Genomic DNA, 21361 nt, shown 5'->3' with positions numbered 1-21361 from the left:
TTGCCATCCTGGAAAAGGAGCATACATCCCTGCTCTGCATCTACCACCACCTTCCAAACATAAAGCACCACGTAAGCCACCACAGCCGGGCGATGACCCTGCCAGCCTATGGATTTACGCTGCCTGAAGGTTTGCTTGCTACAGTAGGAAAAGAGAAGTTCTCCATCTCATCCAACTTGCTCTCTCCGTTTTCCTGAGGCTCCTGGCCCAGAAGCAGTGCAGACCCTGAAAGGCATCAAGCATAAAAACCACCAGCAGTGCCCAGACCAGCCTAATACATTTCAGATTAATGTGGAATTTTACAAACACATTTTGGTGATGCACAAGGTTTTATGTGCTAACAAGTTTGCCTCTCATCGCTAGAGTGCCTGATGTGTGATTACCTATGAAGCTAACCAATTAATCAAAACCAGTTATTTCAACGAGCCTCCCCAAGCCTCAACACGTGTGGTAGCACACCAAACACACATGGTGTGCCACCACACAAAAGCCCTTCCCGGGATCAATACTAACAGCGCTTCCTCCAGTGTTTCGACTCCCAGTCTGAAGGCTCAGAGGGATTTGGGGAGGGAGAGGATGAGGCAGGTGAGTCTCGGTTAGATCTTCCCACACTGGCTGTTGCACAAGTGCTCGAGCCTCCCAGGAAGATTGTTTTATTTTTTCCCTCACATTCCCAAATTGCTCACATCTCATGCCATCTAAATCTTTCATATACCTGCAGAATATTCATCTACACACTGCTATTCCCAAATGGCAGCTGTCTTCTGCGACTGTAAAAAACTTTACAGCATTAAACTGTACCAATTAACATGATTAATGATCCCTCCTCCACAGCATCTCCAGAGCAGTTGGTAGGTTTGCCTGCGGTACCTCAGCTGTTTGTCTCTGATCCCATAAGCACAACTTTGCTTCGTTACAGATTCCCAGCAGGGAGAGTTCAGACCCTCCTACCTCCTTGTTTTATTCTGGAAAGTATTTTCTGGATCCTGCATCTCCTCCGAAAGGCCACATCTGTGGCCCTCTTTGCTAAAAGGCGGAGAGGTACAAGAGCACTGTTTTTTGTAAGATGTAAAGGGGTAAAGCATTGGTGCTCCTCAGTGCAGACCAGCCGCTCTGGTCAGTACTACTGCATATCAATACCTTCAGAGTGAAACTTCCTATCTTGTGGTCATGTTAGCCTAAAAATCATGGTAAAATCATGCTTCCAAGCCTGCACACCTGTGATCACAAAAAAGCTGTATGCTCATTTCATTTCAAAGAGAGAGGAGATACTTCCTTCTTTAAAAAAAAAAAAGGAAAAAGGTAGGAATTACAGCCCACACATCAGTACACACTGAAGTAGCTCCCAGTACACCAAGTATGCTGCCACCGCACTAAACACTACAAAATAATTTCTCTTTCAAAATTTTTGGCTAGCCACTGATTTAATGCTATTAATGCCAGGAGCAGAAAGCAAAATGAGTGCAAGAGGAAAACAGAGAGACTAAGAAGGTCTGAGCAGCCTGCTATTGCTGTGGGATCTGGTAGACAGCACACGAGGAACCTGCTGCAAATATTGTAGGCGCTGGGGCTCTGAACACCTTCTGTGGGGATATCCGAGGAAGTCATGCTCTTTCCTGAGCTCTGTTACACCGTGACTGGTGCTAGCACCAGTGGTAAAGCTCCTCCTCACTAAAAATGATGCAGAATTGGGTCAACCTTGCTCTGATTAAAAACTCACTCGCTCTGATTAAAAACACAGGCTGCATTTTAAGAGGGACGATACCTCATCACTGCTCCATCTGTTGGGAAACGAAGGGCGTAGCCTCTTGATGCACACAATCTCCCGCATGTCCTCGTACGAGGGGTCGCTGGGCACAAGGTCGTGGTATGGAAGCTGGTATTCCTCAACTATTCCTGAAAGAAGCAATTAGTTGCCCATCACTTGCAAAAGACACCTTCCACTACCCTCTTCCCCTCTCATTTTATAACAGATTGACCATACTGTTTGACAACTGGATGCACTTCTCCTTAAAAGGACTTCCCTGCCCTAGAAGTTTATTCCACAGTCAAGTTCCGACGTAACCACTGCCGGGTAAAGACGGGCCAAGTATCTTAATCCGAAAGCACAGTTACTTGCCATATGAGACAGTTTCTACCACTGTTGTCCAGTCCAGCAATCTCCAGTAAGTTATCACAGACAGGACTAGTAGCATAGGGCCCGTATCAGAGTAATTTGGTAGAGAATTAACCTTGAATTAGGTCTCCTTCTTATCAGTGGACCTGGTATATATTGAAGGGCATTTCTGTGCCTTTTCAGAACATGGCAAGGTACCTTTGTTTGTGCACAGCAACAATGACAACAACATTACAGATTTTACCATCACTGCAATACACTTTAAACAGTTTGTAAACACAGGGATCACGGTGCTCATCAATGAAATTCAGCTCCTCTAGGGTAGATACGGAGCGAGCATTCAGCACGCTACTTCAGGCTTTAAAGACCTATAAAGTCTGGTGAAGGTAGCGCAGACCCAAGAGAGACATGCTCTACTCTTACTTGCCACCAATCTGGCACGTAACTGCTGCCAAGTCATTTCTCTGCATTTAAGTTTCCTCAGTGGCAAAATAGAGGTAATAACACCCATCATTTTTGTACTACACTGAGCTCTACATGCAGAAAGCAGACATAGCCTACACGTACAAGGATGGATCTGCACCCTGAGTCTGCAGCTGGCTGCATTGCTTTATCTTTGCTGTCCTCACGCTTGAATGCCTGATACCAGAAGGAAAATCACTGGTATGACAATGATGTAATAAGTGCCGTTTCCCTCTGGGTTTTTTCTACTTGTCTTTGTAAATAGATTATTTATTTTAAATAGTAGCACAGCAACCCCTCAAATTATTTGTCCTCCTCCTTCTATTTCACTCTAACAAAACAAAGAAATCATTATTTTATTTCTACTAAAATAGCTAAATACTCAAAGTCCAGAAAAATGTGTTGGCATTGGAAAAGGCCCCCAAATGAATTCCATATTCCTACTTCAGTGCAGGCACCCTCTGCCTTCAAACGATCCATTAAAATACAGTCTAAATCTTTGCTGTTGAAATAGCACTGACTGATGCTTTAAAATACATTTCAACAAGAGAACAGATATTAAGAGAGTTACCTGTATGGGTTATCCACATTTGTTTATTACAGTAAAAACAATCACCCAGGGAAAAGGATGTAATGGAAGATTTGGGTTATGAAGGGGTTCACTGACACAATTAAAAGCGATCTCCCAGCTCTTTACCTCCTGAAACACATCTCCTTGCTATCTCCCAAAGGATGAGTCCAAAACTGTACATATCAGCCATGATGTACGACTGAAAGTGATTTCTATTCAAGCTTTCATCCAGCACCTCAGGAGGCATATAGCGTTTTGTTCCTACACGGGTATTTGGAGGTATGTCTACCTCGTTTGTATCACTAAAAGAAAAAGAAGGGGGGAAAAAAGGCATCAAACATGCAATAAAGCGGCTTGAAAAGAAAGCAATTTAGATGGGAGAAGTAGTAAATTCACACCACATCCACTCTCAAACAAGGTCAAAAGTAACGCATAATCTTAATGGAACAATTCTCACACGGAAAGCCTCTTAGTGGGAAGGCAACCCTCCTTAAAAGGCTGACCCGCCTGAGGCTATGTTAAGCATTCAAATGCAGAACCACGACGGAGATAAGACTCGACAGGGATGCTATAACATTTGGGAGATTTCATTAGCATTAGCCTGAGCTCTAATGCTGGTGATAACAATCAAATCTTCATTAAATGCAGTTTTCTTAACATACTCCACCGCCTAATGCTTTAGTTTTAGCAATTAATGGAGGACACTAAATAGCTGAGGCAGTATCACTTAGTTGTAGCAAATAAGATCTGCAAGGAGGACAAGCCTATTTTTTGTGCATGCATTATAGTTTGATCTCTCCCAACCTTTACACATCAAGATGTATAAACACACAGGCATAAATGTGTAAAAAAATCTAACCAAATGTGCCATCCCTCACACATTGATCAGAAGAGACAATGTATATCTAACGGGAAGCAAATTCCCATCAATAATGTGACTAGATTTATTTTTTTTTCTTATGAACTCAAATTCAGCTGTATCAGTTTTAATGGGTTTAAAAGTTTAATATATGGCATATATTGTGGTTTGCTTAGAAGTTCTGTTTCACTGTCCCCATCTTCAAAAGGTAAACATTTTAAATGTGATGGACACAACAAAATCTCACAGAATATTTATACAACTTCTGTAATTTTCTTCACCTACAGCAATTTTCTTTACCTACGGTTATGAAAATGACAAAAAAAAAGCCGAGCCTGAGGTACAAACAGTCACCTACACAGTCATTAAATGATACATATGCTGGTGGCATTTCTCTATACCTTCAAGAATGTAACATAAATCTAGTGACCTGCACTGTCTTGCAATACTTCGAATTAAATGAGAAATGCAGAGAACTTTACTAAACTCATCAGCTTCAGCAGAGCACACCCCTTTCACGTACTTTTTTCTGTTCCTGGTCATTGCATGAGAAATGCTGTCTAAGGAAAGATTCAGTACGAAAACAAGCCCAGTATGTAATGTAAATTCCGTTTGGACTGTGACAAATACATATTTCACTTTCTTTTACAGCAATCCCTTGGTAGTTCGTAGTTCTCAGTTGATACATAAGCAGTGTGCTGCTCTGTACTTGTCAGGCAAGGTATACCTGCAGAGGGTGAATTTCTTCCCTGAAACTTTTACAGCAAATGGTGTATTTCCCAGTTGCCTGTTTTTAAGCCCCTGTTCCTCAAAGTAAAAATACTGCTTTCTCATCTCCTAAAGAAAGGTCACAATCATAAAGGAAAAGTCTCACCAAGAAACCTGGTAGCTAAACGAATGGTGAGAAGAGCACATAAAAACTGCCTTTCCTTAAACTCTGAATAATTTCAGTTCAAGATTTGTACAGGATTCTTAAATTTTTCTTTTATACTTTAGGGTTTCAAAGCTGACCTCTGAAACTGAAACCTTCGGTCCACGGCCACATTTCTGTGCACAGAGAAATCAGAGACTTCGTACCACTTGTCTCCACCACCAGGACCAGTGCTGGGAGCTCGAGCTCCTTTTGAAGAGAGCCGTCAGACAGCGGTGACTCCTTTATGAATCCCAGGAGTGCGTAAGTCCTACTTGTCTGCTCTTTCTAAGTTGTTTAAACACACAGCCATTTTTTTAAAATCAAATTTAAAAGCCATTTCAAAAATCAAATCTGTACTTCGGCAATTTGATTTGTAGGAAATGAAACAAAAGGCTGCCCAAATGGGACGCTTTTCAATAAATCCCAACCAGTAACTTGTGCAAATGATTAGTATTATCCTATATAAGTTGTGAGTGAATTATCTTGGGATGAGACAAGCTGAAAGCTTCAGTGACAAGTTTACTAACACGACTTCAACATGTCAGTGCTATGTCCTTTTGGCATGTGCTAGCAATACTCAGGTTGCTACTGAGGGCAAGGGGATGAAATCTGAATCTTTATGCAAATGCAACTGCTGTGCTCAACAATTAACAAGTGACTGCTTATACACCTGCATTATGTATTTAGGCAACATCTTCACCTCCATAGGTAGCCCCACCTCACCTACAGATGAGCATAGCCTGCAAAGAATACACATACACCGCAGATGCTTACACATCGCTCAATCAACAACTAAACCAGCGTTTGCGTCTAGTTTACCAACTTTCCCTCACCCTCCTCCCTCCTACTCACCTGATAAATTTAACAGCCAAGCCCAAATCTGCTATACAGCAGGTGCCATTCTTTTTCACCAGGATGTTCTTACTTTTTAGGTCACGGTGGGCAATAGCGGGTTTGCCCTGAGTACTGAAGATCTCCGTGTGCAGGTGGCACAATCCACTAACAGAGGAATAAGCCAGTTTTAGCATGGCTTTTGTGTCCAAGGTAGTAGATTTTAGGTAATCATACAGTGAGCCGTTCTCATGATAGTCAGTGATGAGATACAGCTGGGTCCAAGACCCTGTACCTTTAATGTCTGCGGCAATGAATCCTGCGAAAAAAGAAGATTTTCAAATTAATACTTCTCAAGGCTTTTTTTGACTGCTTGTAGCTCTGGACTGTCAGACACTGCAATAGTTTTATTTTAATAACATATTTAATTTCTTTCATCTTAATTCCATACAACTATGCCTTGCCTCTAGCCTTTAACATATGTTCAGAAAGCCCTGATACGGAAGTACAGGTGGCAGAAACAAACGTGTGGTGTTTGGAGTAACAGCCCCCAAACCCCATTATTTTTTAACTTTTATCTGTGTTTCAGTAATTCTTGAAACATCTTTCTTTTGAAAAGTGCTGGGTGGCCAATTGCAGACCACAGCAGGTAATAAAGTACATAGGAAAGGGCATCAGACAGCAGCAAATGCAAAATTATTAAGCTTAAGAGACCTGTGCACTATCAAAAAATTCTCTTTAATTTCACTCACCGAGAATATTTTCATGCCTCATCAGGACAGTCTGGTAGATTTCTGTTTCTCTGAACCAGCTGGCCTCCTCCGTGGTAAAAAACACTTTCACGGCTACCTTTTCGCCACGCCACTTTCCCATCCAGACTTCTCCATAGCGACCTTTTCCGATTTGCTTTACCATCTGAATCTGTTTTGCGATGGTCCTTTGAACCTGTGAAAAGCAGATAAGGGCAGTTAGGACTTGCTCTGCAGAAACCTGCTGCATTCACCTCCCTCTGTGTCTCCTTCCCGTGCAGCAAGGCCAGCAAAAACGGGAATACTCAGCCATTGAGACATGGATGTCAGCAAAGCTCCACAACACAGATGCTCCCCGCTTCCGCCAGGATGAAGCACTAGTGGAGCCATTCCTGCCTCTGTGAAGAAGCCTTTCCATACATTCCCGAAAGGCACCGTGGTTTCTCAGGAAACTAAATCGGTCTGAGTGAAGGAAATGTTTGACTACTAACCTTGAAATTTTTATTTTCCTGCGGGAAGTCACCACTTTGTGGAAATTTTTTTGTTATTTTTGGAAAAGCTTTGGCAGAAAACACTCCTGGCCACTCCAACCCAAACCAAATTCCAAAGTGGTAGGTAACACGTTTTTAATTAAAATGGGAAGTCTCAACACCATTGAGACTTAAGGCTAGGGCTCACAAGAGCCAAAAGCATTTCCATGCTCCAAAACTAGCAAAAATACTGAGAGCAGCTTCCTATCACCTTCCTTGAAAATCCCATGCCTAGTAACTTCAAAATATAAATTTTGTGTTAGGAACCACGTGCCTACATTAATTTTAACAAACACCATCATTACATAGTAATAAAAATTAAGAATCTTATTCCAAAGATATGGAAGCACAGCTTTAAATCTGACCTTTATAGTGTTTATACCAGCTTTGTCAGTGGCTGCACCGTGAACTGATGCTGAAGCGCAGCTGTAGCAGATCAACTGCTGTAGAAGATCAACGTACTTGGCAGCATCGTAGAGATACCCTTCATAAGGATGGCAGACCCCATATAGCAGATGGACAGATTCTACATTTAACAAGCTTTTATGACTACAAAATATCTTGGACGAATGGAGACTAACATACTTTCATAGGATTGGAGAATATCTGCAGATCACATATTTCTAAAAGTTTACAAAGAAAAACTCAAGTAGATGCTGCAACGCAACCCGCTGGTGTTGATGGTTGACTCAGCCTCACCCTAGTATAATTGTGCTTCTGTATTACCAGTTCAGTCCACAGCTAGCGATTTTTGGTTTGGTAGGGTTTTACAAGATTTTGAAAGAAAATAACTTTATGGCCTCCAATGCAAGGAGTTTTTCATCTGTCCTAAGCAATTGGCAAAATCTGGACAAGTGCAAATTTGGTCTCTCGGTTTTGCCACCACCCATATACAAATTTCAAGCAGTTTATTGCAGCAAGTGTGCACTGTCTGAATCCCTATGAAATGATATGCATTTTATGTAATCCCAAATATTTGTGCAATCTTGGCTGACAGAAATGAACAAAAGTAGATTTTGAAATCATTTGCTTCCTTTGTTACCCCTGGGAGGTCCAGTGGAAACTACCAGTTTGGTAATGCAGGACTGCCACAACCCCGCTGCCGCATGAATGTATGTCCAAAGAAGAATTCAAAGCCTATTTGGTAAGGTCTATCATAATTTATTTTGTAAATAAATTACTGGTTTTCATATTAGGCAATTTAAAGAAGAAAAACATACACTGGCATGTTTGCAAAGCTATTTCAGAAGTTCCAGATTTCTTCTGTCATTTAAACAGAATCCCATTTTTTCAGCCTCGCAATGTACTATTAGACTTCAAAGATGGTGGCTTCAGTGCCATTATTTTTTATTAACATCAGTGAAAGCCAAGAACAGAGATTAGGCTTAATTTTTTAAATTGATTTATTCTCTTTTATACTCTCATATAGTGATTGAACAATAGTTATATTACATTGGAATTTTGCTGTAACATTTTGTAATGTCATTCTAGCATTGTTGCTTTCTATTTTGCCCATTTTAAAAATGCATCCTGAACTATAATGCAGTTATATCAAATAACTTAATTTGTGCAAATATATGTAATGGCATCATAAAGTACATGGAATTACAATACTTAATGATGAAAAGTTCCTTATTAAATTACATTAAGAAAATGAAAAACACATCTCTGTTATGGGTTTTCAGGCGGCAGAATACTATGTGAAGGGCCTTAACCTGGTTTCCTCTTGCTAGAACTGGTCAAACGATTTCCTACGAACAATTTATTTTATTTTAAGGAATTTAGCCCTTTCTTGAACCAAAACTGATCGCAATTTCTAAAACAAATCAGTTAATGAAAATTGTTGGATGAACTGATTTCATAAGCATGATGACTGATGTCTTCATGTGAATTATTTACACTGAGTGAGGTTGGGTTTTGTTAATTTCTTTTCAAAACTGTATACTTTGTTGCTTGAGCTCTATGAGCAGCCAGCTAAGGTTACATGGCCCTTTGTTTCCTATCCCTGACTGGAATCAATCCAATTATCAACTATCTCTACTGTCTGTGTTCTATTTTTCCGATGTTCAGCTAATTCTGTTCAGCTGCTGCAGATGAAAATTCAGACAAACAACCTTTTTAAACTTCAATATTTGGAACTGAGACCTTCAAACCTATGGCTGAGATGCAGTCCCTTGAAGACCAAAATTCATTGGACCACGAATTAGTAAAAAAATACGTGAAAAGGTAGAGACCAAACTGTAATTCAGCAAATTCTTTGTACAGACCACTGAAATAAATGTCCCCAGCATCTAATCTTCCTGGATTTTGCACGTGGATTCATGGGGGCAACAGCTTTGCCTGCACTTCTTGCTCCGTCAAGGCCAATGGGGTTCTCCTCGCTTGCACAGACTTGATTGTGCACCCCAGTTTGTTGGCTCAAAGCCTTTATTTACAACTTACTCTATTTTTTTCTTGGTTTAAAATTTGATTGGCAGCATTTGACCTGCAGAAAACTTTTCTGTCAGAGGTATGAACAGGTCAGGAGAAAGAATGCTTGCTGAATGTCAAAGCATCGATAAAATCTGGGTTAATGCTTGGATTTGTATAGTATTTGTATCCATTAAAATAAATGTTCTGCACAGAAGGAAAACATTACTGTTTAGCATAAAGTGACATTTTGTAATAAATTTGTGGCTTACCTTCCTGAAATAATAACTTTGATGTTTCAGTCTTTGCATAAGAAATAATACAGTTAAAACCAAACTCTTCCACAATAAAGTCTAGAGCATTATTGCCAGGCACTTTCTATACACTTTTTTCAGGCATGGGCCCAGAGGTATTAATCTGTGCATTTCTAGTGAGCCTGTAGCAGTTGTAGCTGTCTGGGAAATGCAGCAAACATCTATTACCAAGTGCAAGATTCATTATAGCTCTCATTTTTCTTCTCTTCCACTGAAAATCACTACTTAAAGGGAAAGTCTGGGACAAAAAAGGTATGCATTTTCATAGGCAGAGAGAGGGGAAAACAGCAGCTTCAGGAAGAACACTCGGTCCAGTGGCTGCAAAGTCTCCAGGCCTGACAGAGGAGAACTGGCAGAAGACAGGATAGTTTCTGTTTCACAGAGCAACGGCACAGCTCTGAGAGCTACTGATCAACGCACCAGTTGGGATGCCACCTCAGCCATTACAGCAGGTAATTAGCAGAAGTTAGTTTTTCTGTCCACCGCAAGAGTAGACCTGGGGACACCAGAAAGACCGTAGATCCCATTTTCAACCAGCTCACTGGGACAGGGGAAGGCATAAAGCACAAGCGGTCACAACCAGTGTTGCTCCAGCTTTTTTGTCTCAAGGGCATCCTGGGATGAAGTATCGAGCCACAAAAGAGAAGGCCCCAGGGATACCTTAAAGAGGCCTTCCAGTACCTAAAGGGGGCCTACAGGAAAGGTGGGGAGGGACTCTTTATCAGGGAGCGTAGTGATAGGATGAGAGGTAATGGTTTTAAACTGAAAGAGGGGAGATTTAGATTATATTTTAGGAAGAAATTCTTTGCTGTGAGGGTGGTGAGGCACTGGCACAGGTTGCCCAGAGAAGTTGTGGATGCCCCATCCCTGGAAGTGTTCAAGGCCAGGCTGGATGGGGCTTTGAGCAGCCTGGTCTAGTGGGAGGTGTCCCATGGTGCCCCCCATGGCAGGGGGTCGGAACTAGATGATCTTTAAGGTCCCTTCCAACCCGAACTATTCTATGATTCTGTGCACTGCTACGAGATGCCCTAGGGCACCTGCTACTCCCATGGGCTGCTGGAAACACACCCTCTCACAGAAGAAAAACAAAGCTCCTTAATTTTGGATTATTTATTTCTAATATTATTTCTGTCTAATATTATTAGATAGCTATTTCTAAATATTATTTCTGTCACTGTAACGGGTAAGAGCACCAAGAACAGACCAAGACCTTGATGTGGCAGGTGTTATGCAAAAAAACAAAGCAAAAAAAGCAAGAACTCCTCACAATTAAATCATTGGGAAGCACTCATTAGGAATGCTCCTAAATTGTAAGCACGATCCCTCCCTTTGGCAGATATGACAGAGCTTTCTTAAAGCCTAGACCTAAATGATGGAGTTTTTCTCAACAGAGAAAAACTGCCGTGGGTTTTCCATGCTCAGCATCAGACACAGCACCCACTTGTCAGCTTGGCTTTTTTTCTCAATAGCTATGTTAATTGCCAGAAAATTTGATTTTTAAAAAAGTCAGCACTTATTTAAATGGGACTCTGAGCACTTACTCCTGCCAGAACAAATTGAGTTTAGTCAGATTTTCGCCAACCATTCAGCCTGTTGCTTCATATTAAGGAATTATAACACTTCCCATTTTATTTCTTCTTTAGGGTGTAGAAAAAAGATGTGTGGGCAAAAAACAGATAGCTAGTGCGTAGTACTTGGAACCTGGTTTATTTTTTTCCAGTGCTAAAAAGCAACAATGAACCTCAGAAACAAAAACCCCTGGTGAACAGAACTGTTTTGCCACAGAAGGTAAAACTGCCTTTTCAGCAGGTGAGCTCAGGGGGCTCAGTCATCCTGGAGTCACTTCAGAAATAATCACAAACTTCATCCCTGTGCCTTTAACCTTTGAGATTACCACGCTACAAGGAAAAATAATTTGCTCTTGACTCCTGAATGCAAAGTGAAATCTACACATAAAAAGGTTCCAGGTTTGATGAATTACAGTTCCCTCTACACAAAGACAATGTGTCGGTGTTTGAAATGCAATTGTGTGTTGCACATAAAAAGCAAGATAAAAAGATCAATGGGACAGATGCTGTCCTGTACACTGGGGTAAATCCTGATGCATTTCTGCAAGCTCTATTAGCCTGTACTTACCCTATGGCAGATAAAATAAGAAATGAGCTGAGGTTAAAAACCCTTAAGCTTTTTTAGCTTAGCACATGAAAAAGTCTCCTGCTTCTAAAGCAGATGTTGTCCAGTTTAAATCCTTGTCATCTCTGGGAGAGAAAAAAAACCCTAAACCAACAACTGAGGGCATATAATTTCTTGTGCCTCATTTTGCCTTCTCCCTCTACTCATTTTTGCCTTTTAAACTCTCATTAAAATAATATTGCTTCCTTACCAGGAGAGGGAGCCCGGAGCCGCTCCCTGAGCTCTGGGACTGCTCGATCAAATCCTTCAGGGACTCTCCAGGTGGAATGTAGGTCTCATCCTGCTCCAGCCCGATGCTGTAGCGAGGCCTCGTCTCTTGGCGTTTGTATCTGCCATTTTACATGAAAGTAAAATTAACTTTGAAGACAATGAACACATGTGCAATGAATAATGCACATCGTCCTTCACATTTACTTCATTATAGACTCGCAGCTTCCTCTGCTTCCCTGAGGAATATGCTGGACTCACTGCCCAAAATTTTCTATTTTATTTTTAGCAGCTGTTTTCGGCATCAAAACTCTAAGTATAAAACTCAAAGGCCGTGCAATCTGGTGTAAGTTTGCAAAGCAACCAAATGTTTTTCTTTCAGAAACTTAAATAGGTTTTAAACACAGACCAAGTAAATACCCAGTTTTATTTTACTGACTGCAGTGGATCTTTTAGGAGCCAGAGGAGGTAAGGTCCTGGAATCTGGGACTATTTAAAAAATGTGACAAATTATTTAAACATAATGTATGTAGATTATGATAACATTCTAGACATAGTTACTTACATTCCTGTATCCCTCTCTTTTTTATGAATAGTTCTTCACCACATAAACACATTTAGAAGCCTTAGGTTTATTTACCCTATACGAAATTTGTCCTGTGGCTTTCATAGGCTCTTATTATTAAAGAATAATCTGTGCTTCTACCTGAATGGCTTTTTAGGATGTTGGGCAAAAGATGCTATATAAAATACATCACACAGGTATACCTGTGACTAGCATGAATAAAATACACATTTTTCCTCATCATAAAATTACAGTTTCCCATTTCTCTTCCTAAGACCCATTTCAATTTTTTTGAATTCCTGTGTCTATAAAAAGATAAATGTTGTGAGGAATATTAACAAGCTGGTAAAGTATTCCTTATTTACCTGAAGTAGCAGAATACGATGATAAGCACCAGAAGTATACTGCAAACAGTCACGGAGATCAGCAGGGCCTTATGGTGAATGTTTCCTTCTGCAAAGTCTGGGGTACAAACAAGGAAGGTGGAAAATTTGGAAAGGGAGGTGGTACAAAGTCAGTATCAAAAGACACACACATCTTAAAAAGTGCAGAGAACCCAAGATCATTTCTGTTCTACTGAAGTCCTGTGCAATATACCCCTGGATTCCCCAGGCATTTTGTGCACTTCCTCTTTGACCCTCACTGACCAGGGCAGAACCGGCACCTCCAAAAGCCTATGTGGTTTTTCAGTCCTCACTCAGGCAAAACATCATCTTGATTTGCAATCCCCTGAATGAAAAATCAATTAAGATCCGTAGTTCTGTGTCTTAACCAGACAGATCATGATCAGCCAGAACACGCAAAAATTACCACCTCTCATCTCAAATCACTCTTACTAAGTAGCACCCTATCGAGCAGTTAATATTTAAAAAATGAATAATTGCATTTATCCTAGGAGGGAAGACACAGTGGACCATCCAATCCCCAAGAAGGCAGGCCGCGAGAGGCCTTGAAAGTGTATTTCCATCACTGCAGAATAATCTTGTCTCTCGGATCCTGTTTTAAACACCCGAGCAGGAATTTCCTCCTCCATTAGCACTATAGCAGCCCTGTGTACCAGCAAGTCCTTCCTATGCTGGTGGGCAAAACTATCTTTCCAGCAGCTATTCTGTAAAGCACTTTGAAAATTAATGTGTGAAATAACTTGTAGAAATTGTCGTTATGTGAAAACTATTAAAACATTTCAGTCAATTTTTGCATGGGAGAGTCATATTCTCCTTTAAAGTATACCACTATATCTCTAAATTTGCATTCTAAACTCAGGCAAGCAAGTCTGACTGACCTTCATGCCTGTTCCTCTGCTGAAAAACAACGAAACCTAGCACTATTTTTCTTTAACCTCCCCTGCCCCCCAAACTCTCAAACTTATGGTATTTCAGCTTGTAGATACACACATCACCCTCCCAAAGTTGCTATCTGGTATAATACAAATGAGGACTATGTTTTCTGAAGCTCTTCCAGCCACGCTGTCTTGCATCTTTCATGCTAATGCCCAACACATCGTAAAATGCAAGAAATCTATCCTTATCGACTCATCCTGGAACGGCACTATCACCTTTCAGATTTACAAGGGTAATGAGACAAGGAGATTCCTAAGGGACTCTCGGTTTACTGTCAGGGTCTATTATTTTAAAGATCCAGTTTCTCCTTCTGTTTTTGCCCCCAAACTATTTCTTTTCCTTCCCCTTTCCACTACAAACAGAGATTACCTACCAACGCACCTTTTGATCACACTGGTCATGTTTTAACCTGCCATTACCTGCTCCGGGAGCATTAACAATGTAAACATTCAAGACACGGCCGATGCCTTTGAAAGGGGACACTGACACAGATGTCTATCAGGAAAACACCGGAGCCCATCATTCTCCCTGCCGCAGCAGATTTCTACCTGGCCTGACACTCCAAGCAGGCTGTGAGCTGAAATCGAGAGCCCACTGGGGAATCCAGACCCCTCTCGCAAAGGCGACGGCGGCTCGGCAGGGCTAAGGGCTCTCGTTCACGCTTTGTAAGCAGCCTGGCTCGGCCAGCCATTTCCCTCTAAAACGTGTGGTTTGTAACAGTTTAAGATGTCGCAGCCCATCAGCCGAGAAGATAAACAGAGCACACAGGCCAGACAGTGGGATTTTATACTTGGGAGAAACGCGGGTGTCTGTCCACAGCAAGGGTTTTCCCACTTTCCCACAGAATAAGCCACCTTGGAAGCTGGGTCTTTGTGCTCAGCAGTGATGAATGCTGCTGTCAGACGCAGAGTGAGCAAGTCAGATCTTGCTCATACTTGTGTATGCTAGACACTAAAGCCACGGATGTCTGTGCATTTACACAGATGTGAAGTGCTGTGCTACAGGAACCTGAAAAGCACCCGTACTGTCCATGCTGCCTGTGTGTGTCCAAGCATGTGCATTTGGGAGAGGACAACAAAGATGCTTAAATCTCGAGTCAAGGTCCAATCTTTTTTAGGTCTTAAATGATCCAAACCCTGTGTTCAATGTTTCTAATGGGCTTCTCCCATTCAGAAAAGTAAATAAATGCAGTTTGATTTTCCCAGAGGCCAGAAAGCATTTTGGAAGTGCTGTATAGCTCTGAAACAAACTTCATACTCCAACACTGAAAAATGTTTTGGTACCTGAATGCAATTATGTGAAGTAAGTGCAAGGAGAGTTAGAGGTAATGGGCACAAACTTGAGCATAGGAAGTTCCACCTCAACGTGAGGAGGAACTTCTTTACTTTGAGGGTGGCAGAGCACTGGAACAGGCTGCCCAAAGAGGTGGTGGAGTCTCTGTCTCTGGAGACTTTCAAAACCCGCCTGGACGCGTTCCTGTGCAACCTGCTCTAGGTGACCCTGCTCTGGCAGGGGCGTTGGACTACATGACCTCCAGAGGTCCCTTCCAACCCCTACCATTCTGTGATTCTGTGAGAGCATGCAAGAAATAAAGGACCGTGTCCTGATCTCCATGCTAGGAGCAGCCAGTGCACTCCGAGAGCTGCAGCAACAGCAATGCTTATGCTCCTGCAGCAGGTGATGGCCCCCGTGCTGATAGTCAGCTCACATAGCTTTAGTAGTGGCTCACTACACACAGCATGGGCGTGCAACTGGCTTTCTCAGGAGAGGAGAATAACTTCCATATGTCTTTATATGTATTTGGCTACGTATGATTAGAGGCAATATTGACGGTAAGTGAGCTATTGTCTCACCTTTCAAATACTTCCTGCATTTTCAAAGGATTTTGGCAGAATTTCATTTGCTTGCTCACTTGAGGACTTAATAAATTCACTGGCGTGAGGACAACACAAGATTAAAAGCATTATCCCATTCTGATACCAGCAATGTCTGTTCTGCTGAACTGTTCTGTTGGTGCTGCTGGAGACCAACCCTTCTCTCCTCCACAGCCCTTGCTGTGTGCTGTTCCCCACAGAGCAGCAGGACAAACCTCCCTTTCCCTGCACCATTTTCGGCACCTCTTTGGCCAGATGGAGGGATGGAGCAGCTTAGCTGTGAGTCCGCTTAATCACTGGCTTGTGGGCTCCGTGGTGGAAACTGTGGTGGGTACCAGTCGGTGCCAGTTTGCGTGATGGAGATACTCTGTCATTTAAGAAGTCCAGCACTGTGCTTTTTAGTGTTATGTTACTTGGCAACTGCAACGTGCCAAGCAGCGGAGTTATGAGAATAAGCAGTAGCTTCCACAGAGGCAGCAGTGAGCGATTACCAGGAACGCAGCGCGGGGAGCACAGAACAAACACATGCAGGTTTGGGAAGCTTCTTCTCATACCTTGGCTGGCTGATAATAGCGAAGACCGGCAAACAGCACATTAACTGTTTTACATTGTATGCAAACAGTGGAGCATGCTGGTGTCAGTGGTGAGCAGCACCGAAAGGGAGAGATGGCAACAAAAGGAGGGTCTTTGGTGATACCAAGCTGCCTCTCGGTTATTTTCCCGTGACTTCCCCCTGCTCCACCACTCGTTCCCCTCATTCTGCCATCTGCGGGACTGCGCTTAGGAGTGCTTTGAAAATGCCACCCAACAGGTTCAAGGGAGAAGTCAGCATATCAAAGGGAGAGGAGGTTCTCCTCCCTCCCCAGTTCCCTCCAGTTCACAATGTTACGGTTATCCGAGTAAAAACTGCAGTGAAATCTGAGGCGTGGAGACTGTGTGCACACATCAAACCCCATCATTCCTCCAATCATTCCCTTACCCATTCATCACTAGCTCTACAGGCAGGGAGCCAGACACGGTGGCACCACCACTTCTGCTTATATAGGCTCTAAATCAGTAAAGACATATTTCTCCTTTCGACTGGTCTTAGCCTGCACTTTCGCTGGGATTTCCAGGAATATCTTTTATTGTTTAAAGCAGAGGTGTTGTATCAGACCCAATTATGACTCTCATTTCTTTAATAAGACAGATGTACAGATGGGACGAGGACTTCATGGTTTCTCTGGGCTATTTTATCCTGCTAGTTCTGTACTAAGATGAGCTCAAAACTTAGGCTTAGCCATTGTTTCTTCCACCTTGCTTAACAAGTCTTGCTACGCCTAGTGTTAATTCTTTTAGCTACCACTTTCGTGACTGTGGTCCTCCTTTCATTTTGGGGGGTGGGGGGTGGAGGTGGCTAAAACCCATTTTCCAGCACATACCAGGTCTGGAAAAGCACTTTGAGAATACAAGTCTGTTGCCTTTGTAGATGTTACCTTGGTGCATAGGTTAATTTGCAGTTCAACAACCTCTGACCTGCAGCTGGACGCTCTCCCTAGACTCTGTTTCCCATGAGATACGACCTCAGACAGAAGTTCATCAGAAGCCAAATTTCTGTTTGTTTTTTAAATGCTGAGGAACATACATATTTTTCATGGAATACTGGAGGTCAGAAGGTTGTTCCTAGAAGCTTGTTTTTAAGTTCATCTTCTCTTTCTTTGTACTTACAGCTTATGTTAAATTTGATATACAATTCTAACACTACTCAGTCAATCACAGCCTGATCTAAATGTTTCCAATAGGAGCTATGACCACAGCCATAGTACTGGGCACTGGCAGTAGCATGCATTTGTACAGAGTATTTGTACCTGGTTGCAGTGAGGATCTACAGTTCAAACTATGGCTTTTCTCTGAGCTTTCATACTAGGATACAGCAACGACAAATTACAACCGGACTGGCACCAAAAATGACATATTTACTTAAGCCTTTAATAAAGGTGCTGACTTCAGCCTTGTCCAGCCACGTTTAATGAAGCAGCTCCTGAAATGTATTTCCACAATATAGTATCAGGATACCGATAGTGTGAGAGCTTATTTCAAACAGGTCTTCAGAATATGTTGAGTGAATACATCACCTTTTGTTTGTCATGTTAAAATAGACAACTTTGCAACACAGAGCAGCTAGAATCCTGTTCCAACTCTATGAAATTTTTCTTTCAACAAATATTCTCTCTGATATTTAATGGGTCTGCCACCATGGTGCCCAAGTGATGCTTTATTTACCCTATATACACACAGAGCAAAACCAACATCGATCCAAACAACGTCTGCCACTACCCAGAAGCTTGTTTTATTGCTTTCTGCATAAGCAGCAGATATTATTGCCAAATAACTAAAACCTTAATAAGGCAGATGTCTAGTGTTAGGCATTGGTTCAGTATTTTTAAGTAGTTTTAATGTAGAATAAACTCAGTCACCATCAAGAAGAAATCACAGCAGTGTTTTCCAAACTGAAATGATATTTATTGATATACTAAGTAAGTGTGAACAAATATTGACTTCCTTTTGGAGCTTCTCTCTCAGTCCAAAGAACTTTTTAAAATGAAAAAAGCAACAAAGTAGTACGTAACTCTTATGCTGGTAGTCAGATTTTACGAGGTTTCGCTGACTTAGTGGCTTGCTAGTAAACAGTGAAATATTTACATACTACTCTCCGTAGGCCTGATTCTGCAGCCCATCTGTGCGGAATTTCATAGGCGTGAAGGGAGCAGCTTACATGAGTGAACGCTTTCTCTGAGCACGCATTTGTGTAAGTATCTGCTGTTTGCATAATTAAGGATGCATCTGCACACTGATCTGGATTTTCAACTCAAACACCATGATGAGAAATTCTCCTGCAACCTTGAACTGACTCCTGCAGGCTAAACGCCACGCTGACCACCACAAATCTTGGCCATTGCTGCCAATGGCAAGAGTTTATCATGGATGAATTTACACTTACTTAGGAATACATTTCTATAAAATGTTCTGCAACGTCCAGCCAAAATAGTTTTATCAGCTTTCAGAAGGTGATGTTTAAGCAAACAGAAAAGCTAAAACCTTGCCCCAGAATCCACTAAGTTAATACACGTCCATTTGTTCTCAAGTAGCAATTAAAAAAATAAAATCAGTGCATGAGTTCTTACTCTACATTCTATCTTCAGCTACGTTTTTCAAGTAGAAAATCCGCTTTAGTGACAAGTTACTGTCCTAGTGCTGGTTTCTCAGGTCTTTTAAATAAGAAAAGCTTAATGGACTTCAGTCAACTTGAACTGACTGATTGACCACTGTAGACCTGGTCCCAGATGTGTGTGGAGTAATGAACAACAGTAATGCATGTTGTAGGGACTAGAAAGAGGATTCAATTTTATTATCAGCCTAAAAACATACCCAGCAAGAGGCATCCTCTGCCACGACTAACCTAAGTCTTTGGGATGATCACTGATAGCCAGCAGGTCTGTGCTAGGACAATACCACGCGACTCTAATGCATCTGGTGCTTACTGCATGTCTGCAATAGGAATAACAGCAAGCATCAGCAACCACAGGTCAAGGCACCGCTCCCCACATAACCTATCGTAATTCATCGATACTGTTTAATGCAGTTTATCTCTCCAATCACTTGCAGTTTGAGGGAGGTGCTCTGGTTTTGCCTTTGTTGCTTCCTAAGGCACAAAGCGCAAGAGCAGAAAAAGATCAGTTTGGGACTGGATTTACTTCCCCTTACCTCGATTTTTCAGTGGTGGCAGTGTAGGATGAAGGTGTTTGTTACAGTAATCTTGGCCTGTGCAACATTCGATAGATCTTCTTTGGTGTGGAATAGGAGTGTCCTGCAACACATAATTTGATAGAAAGCAAAGTAATTATCTGTGTTGTAAATATACGCCACCATTCTGGCACTTGAGAGAAAGATGTGCTTATTAGCTGGGCTGCACTGCAGTCTGTTACAAATTTCTAGGATGCGTGGAGTAAGGATTTCTGCCACCGAGCGTATCCAGCAACATTTCATCTAGATAATTAAGAGATTAATTCACTACTAATGTATTTCTATTGGTGCCCTAGTGCTGCAGAAGGGACTGATTGACTCTAATGGTGCAAGACAGAACTGTGGAAGTCACATACGTCCATCAGTGAGACTTATATTACAAAAATAAGTTAACATAAGCGTTCAAAACAGTTTAGCTGGAATAACACAGGAACCCCTGTGTAGACTAATTTAGCTGCTGCTTCTGCTCTCATGGGAAGCTGGGTAAAATACCTTCCATGGACCTTGATGGTTAGACTGTTCCTGTACTCATGTAACATCATTTAAGGTTAATGTTAGGAAAGGCAACCACTTTAGAGCCATCTTGCTCCATTGCCTGTCTCCCTTCCATTCCTGCAGTAAGAGCTGCTCTCCATCAGGTGATCACTGTACTTTAAGGGAATTTCTGGCACCAGAAATCCCAAACCAAAGCGCAAATGTATGTAAGATATAAAGGTTGCTGTGGTCCACCAGATAACATCCTAACTTTAGCTACCATGGGGACTTCAGGAATTAGACTGCATTTCCTTAAATTCAAACTTCCTCTGAGCGGTAGTGTTACTAGTAACAGCAGTGCCAAAACCAAAACTTACTAAAGTTACTGTTAGGAGCAGCTATAATATCACCATTCTGGGATATAAATGCACTCCCCTCAGCAATCAATGCAGAGAAACTATCTGCCAAATGAACAGAAGTGAAAAACATGGACATAGTAATGTCTGTTGACTGCACTGCAGCTGAAAGCTATCAAAAAGCCAAGCAACACCCTGGCAGCAAATGCTTTCTTACCCGACACTGGAAGTCTGAGCCCTCTAATCCAAGACATCCCTTGGTGACTAAATGTCCGCCGGACTCATCTTCTTCTATTATGGTGAAGCAGTAGCCATCAGTGCTGTGGATTGGAAAGAATGAATCAGGAAAAGGCTTTGAAGTGAAAAATGTGCTGCTGAATATAGTCTTAAACTTTGTCCCTTGCAAGGCAAATCTGACATTAACAAGTCTACGTACCAAGGCAGGCTGAAAGACTCAGGTACCCAAGGCAACCTCTCGCAATGCAATCCAACAGTCGACAGTGCTGAGGACCAGCACTTGCACGCTGTGCCTTGGAGTTGACACACTTACCTTTCCAACATTTCACGGCTATAAATCCCACTAAGAAACATCTCAGTTCTCTGCCTATGGTCACTAGTGTGCTAAGCCTTTGGAGACCTATAAAAATGCAAGCATCAACGCAAGAGCAGGTCTGCCTTGTGCGTGGGAACAAGGCATGGATATTTGCATCACGATGGACATCTGAAGAAAGAAACATTTTTGAGATACTAAATGCAAAATATTATTAAGAGTGATTTGTGATCCCTGTTTTAACCATATTACAAACCGCAACACT

At 41.9% G+C, this 21361-nt stretch overlaps 1 protein-coding gene across 8 annotated transcripts in view; it reads right to left on the bottom strand.

Moving 5' to 3' along the window:
• BMPR1B (bone morphogenetic protein receptor type 1B) overlaps positions 1 to 21361 on the bottom strand; it is a 260659-nt gene that overhangs the window by 4249 nt on the left and 235049 nt on the right. For 7 of the 8 annotated variants that reach the window (XM_054203330.1, XM_054203331.1, XM_054203332.1 and 4 more), the window contains 8 exons: positions 20764 to 20866; positions 19678 to 19780; positions 13085 to 13181; positions 12138 to 12276; positions 6505 to 6697; positions 5774 to 6071; positions 3276 to 3451; positions 1766 to 1896 (listed from right to left, as the gene is read on the bottom strand). In XM_054203330.1, coding sequence (XP_054059305.1) covers positions 1766 to 1896; positions 3276 to 3451; positions 5774 to 6071; positions 6505 to 6697; positions 12138 to 12276; positions 13085 to 13181; positions 19678 to 19780; positions 20764 to 20866 — 1240 coding nt within the window. The remainder of the gene's footprint in view (positions 1 to 1765; positions 1897 to 3275; positions 3452 to 5773; positions 6072 to 6504; positions 6698 to 12137; positions 12277 to 13084; positions 13182 to 19677; positions 19781 to 20763; positions 20867 to 21361) is intronic. The other variant, XM_054203329.1, reaches the window with a different exon arrangement.

Source organism: Rissa tridactyla, chromosome 5 (assembly GCF_028500815.1).
Source record: "Rissa tridactyla isolate bRisTri1 chromosome 5, bRisTri1.patW.cur.20221130, whole genome shotgun sequence".
Taxonomy (NCBI): domain Eukaryota; kingdom Metazoa; phylum Chordata; class Aves; order Charadriiformes; family Laridae; genus Rissa; species Rissa tridactyla.
The sequence above is the reverse complement of the archived record's forward strand: the minus strand, read 5'-3'. Positions and strand labels throughout refer to the sequence as shown.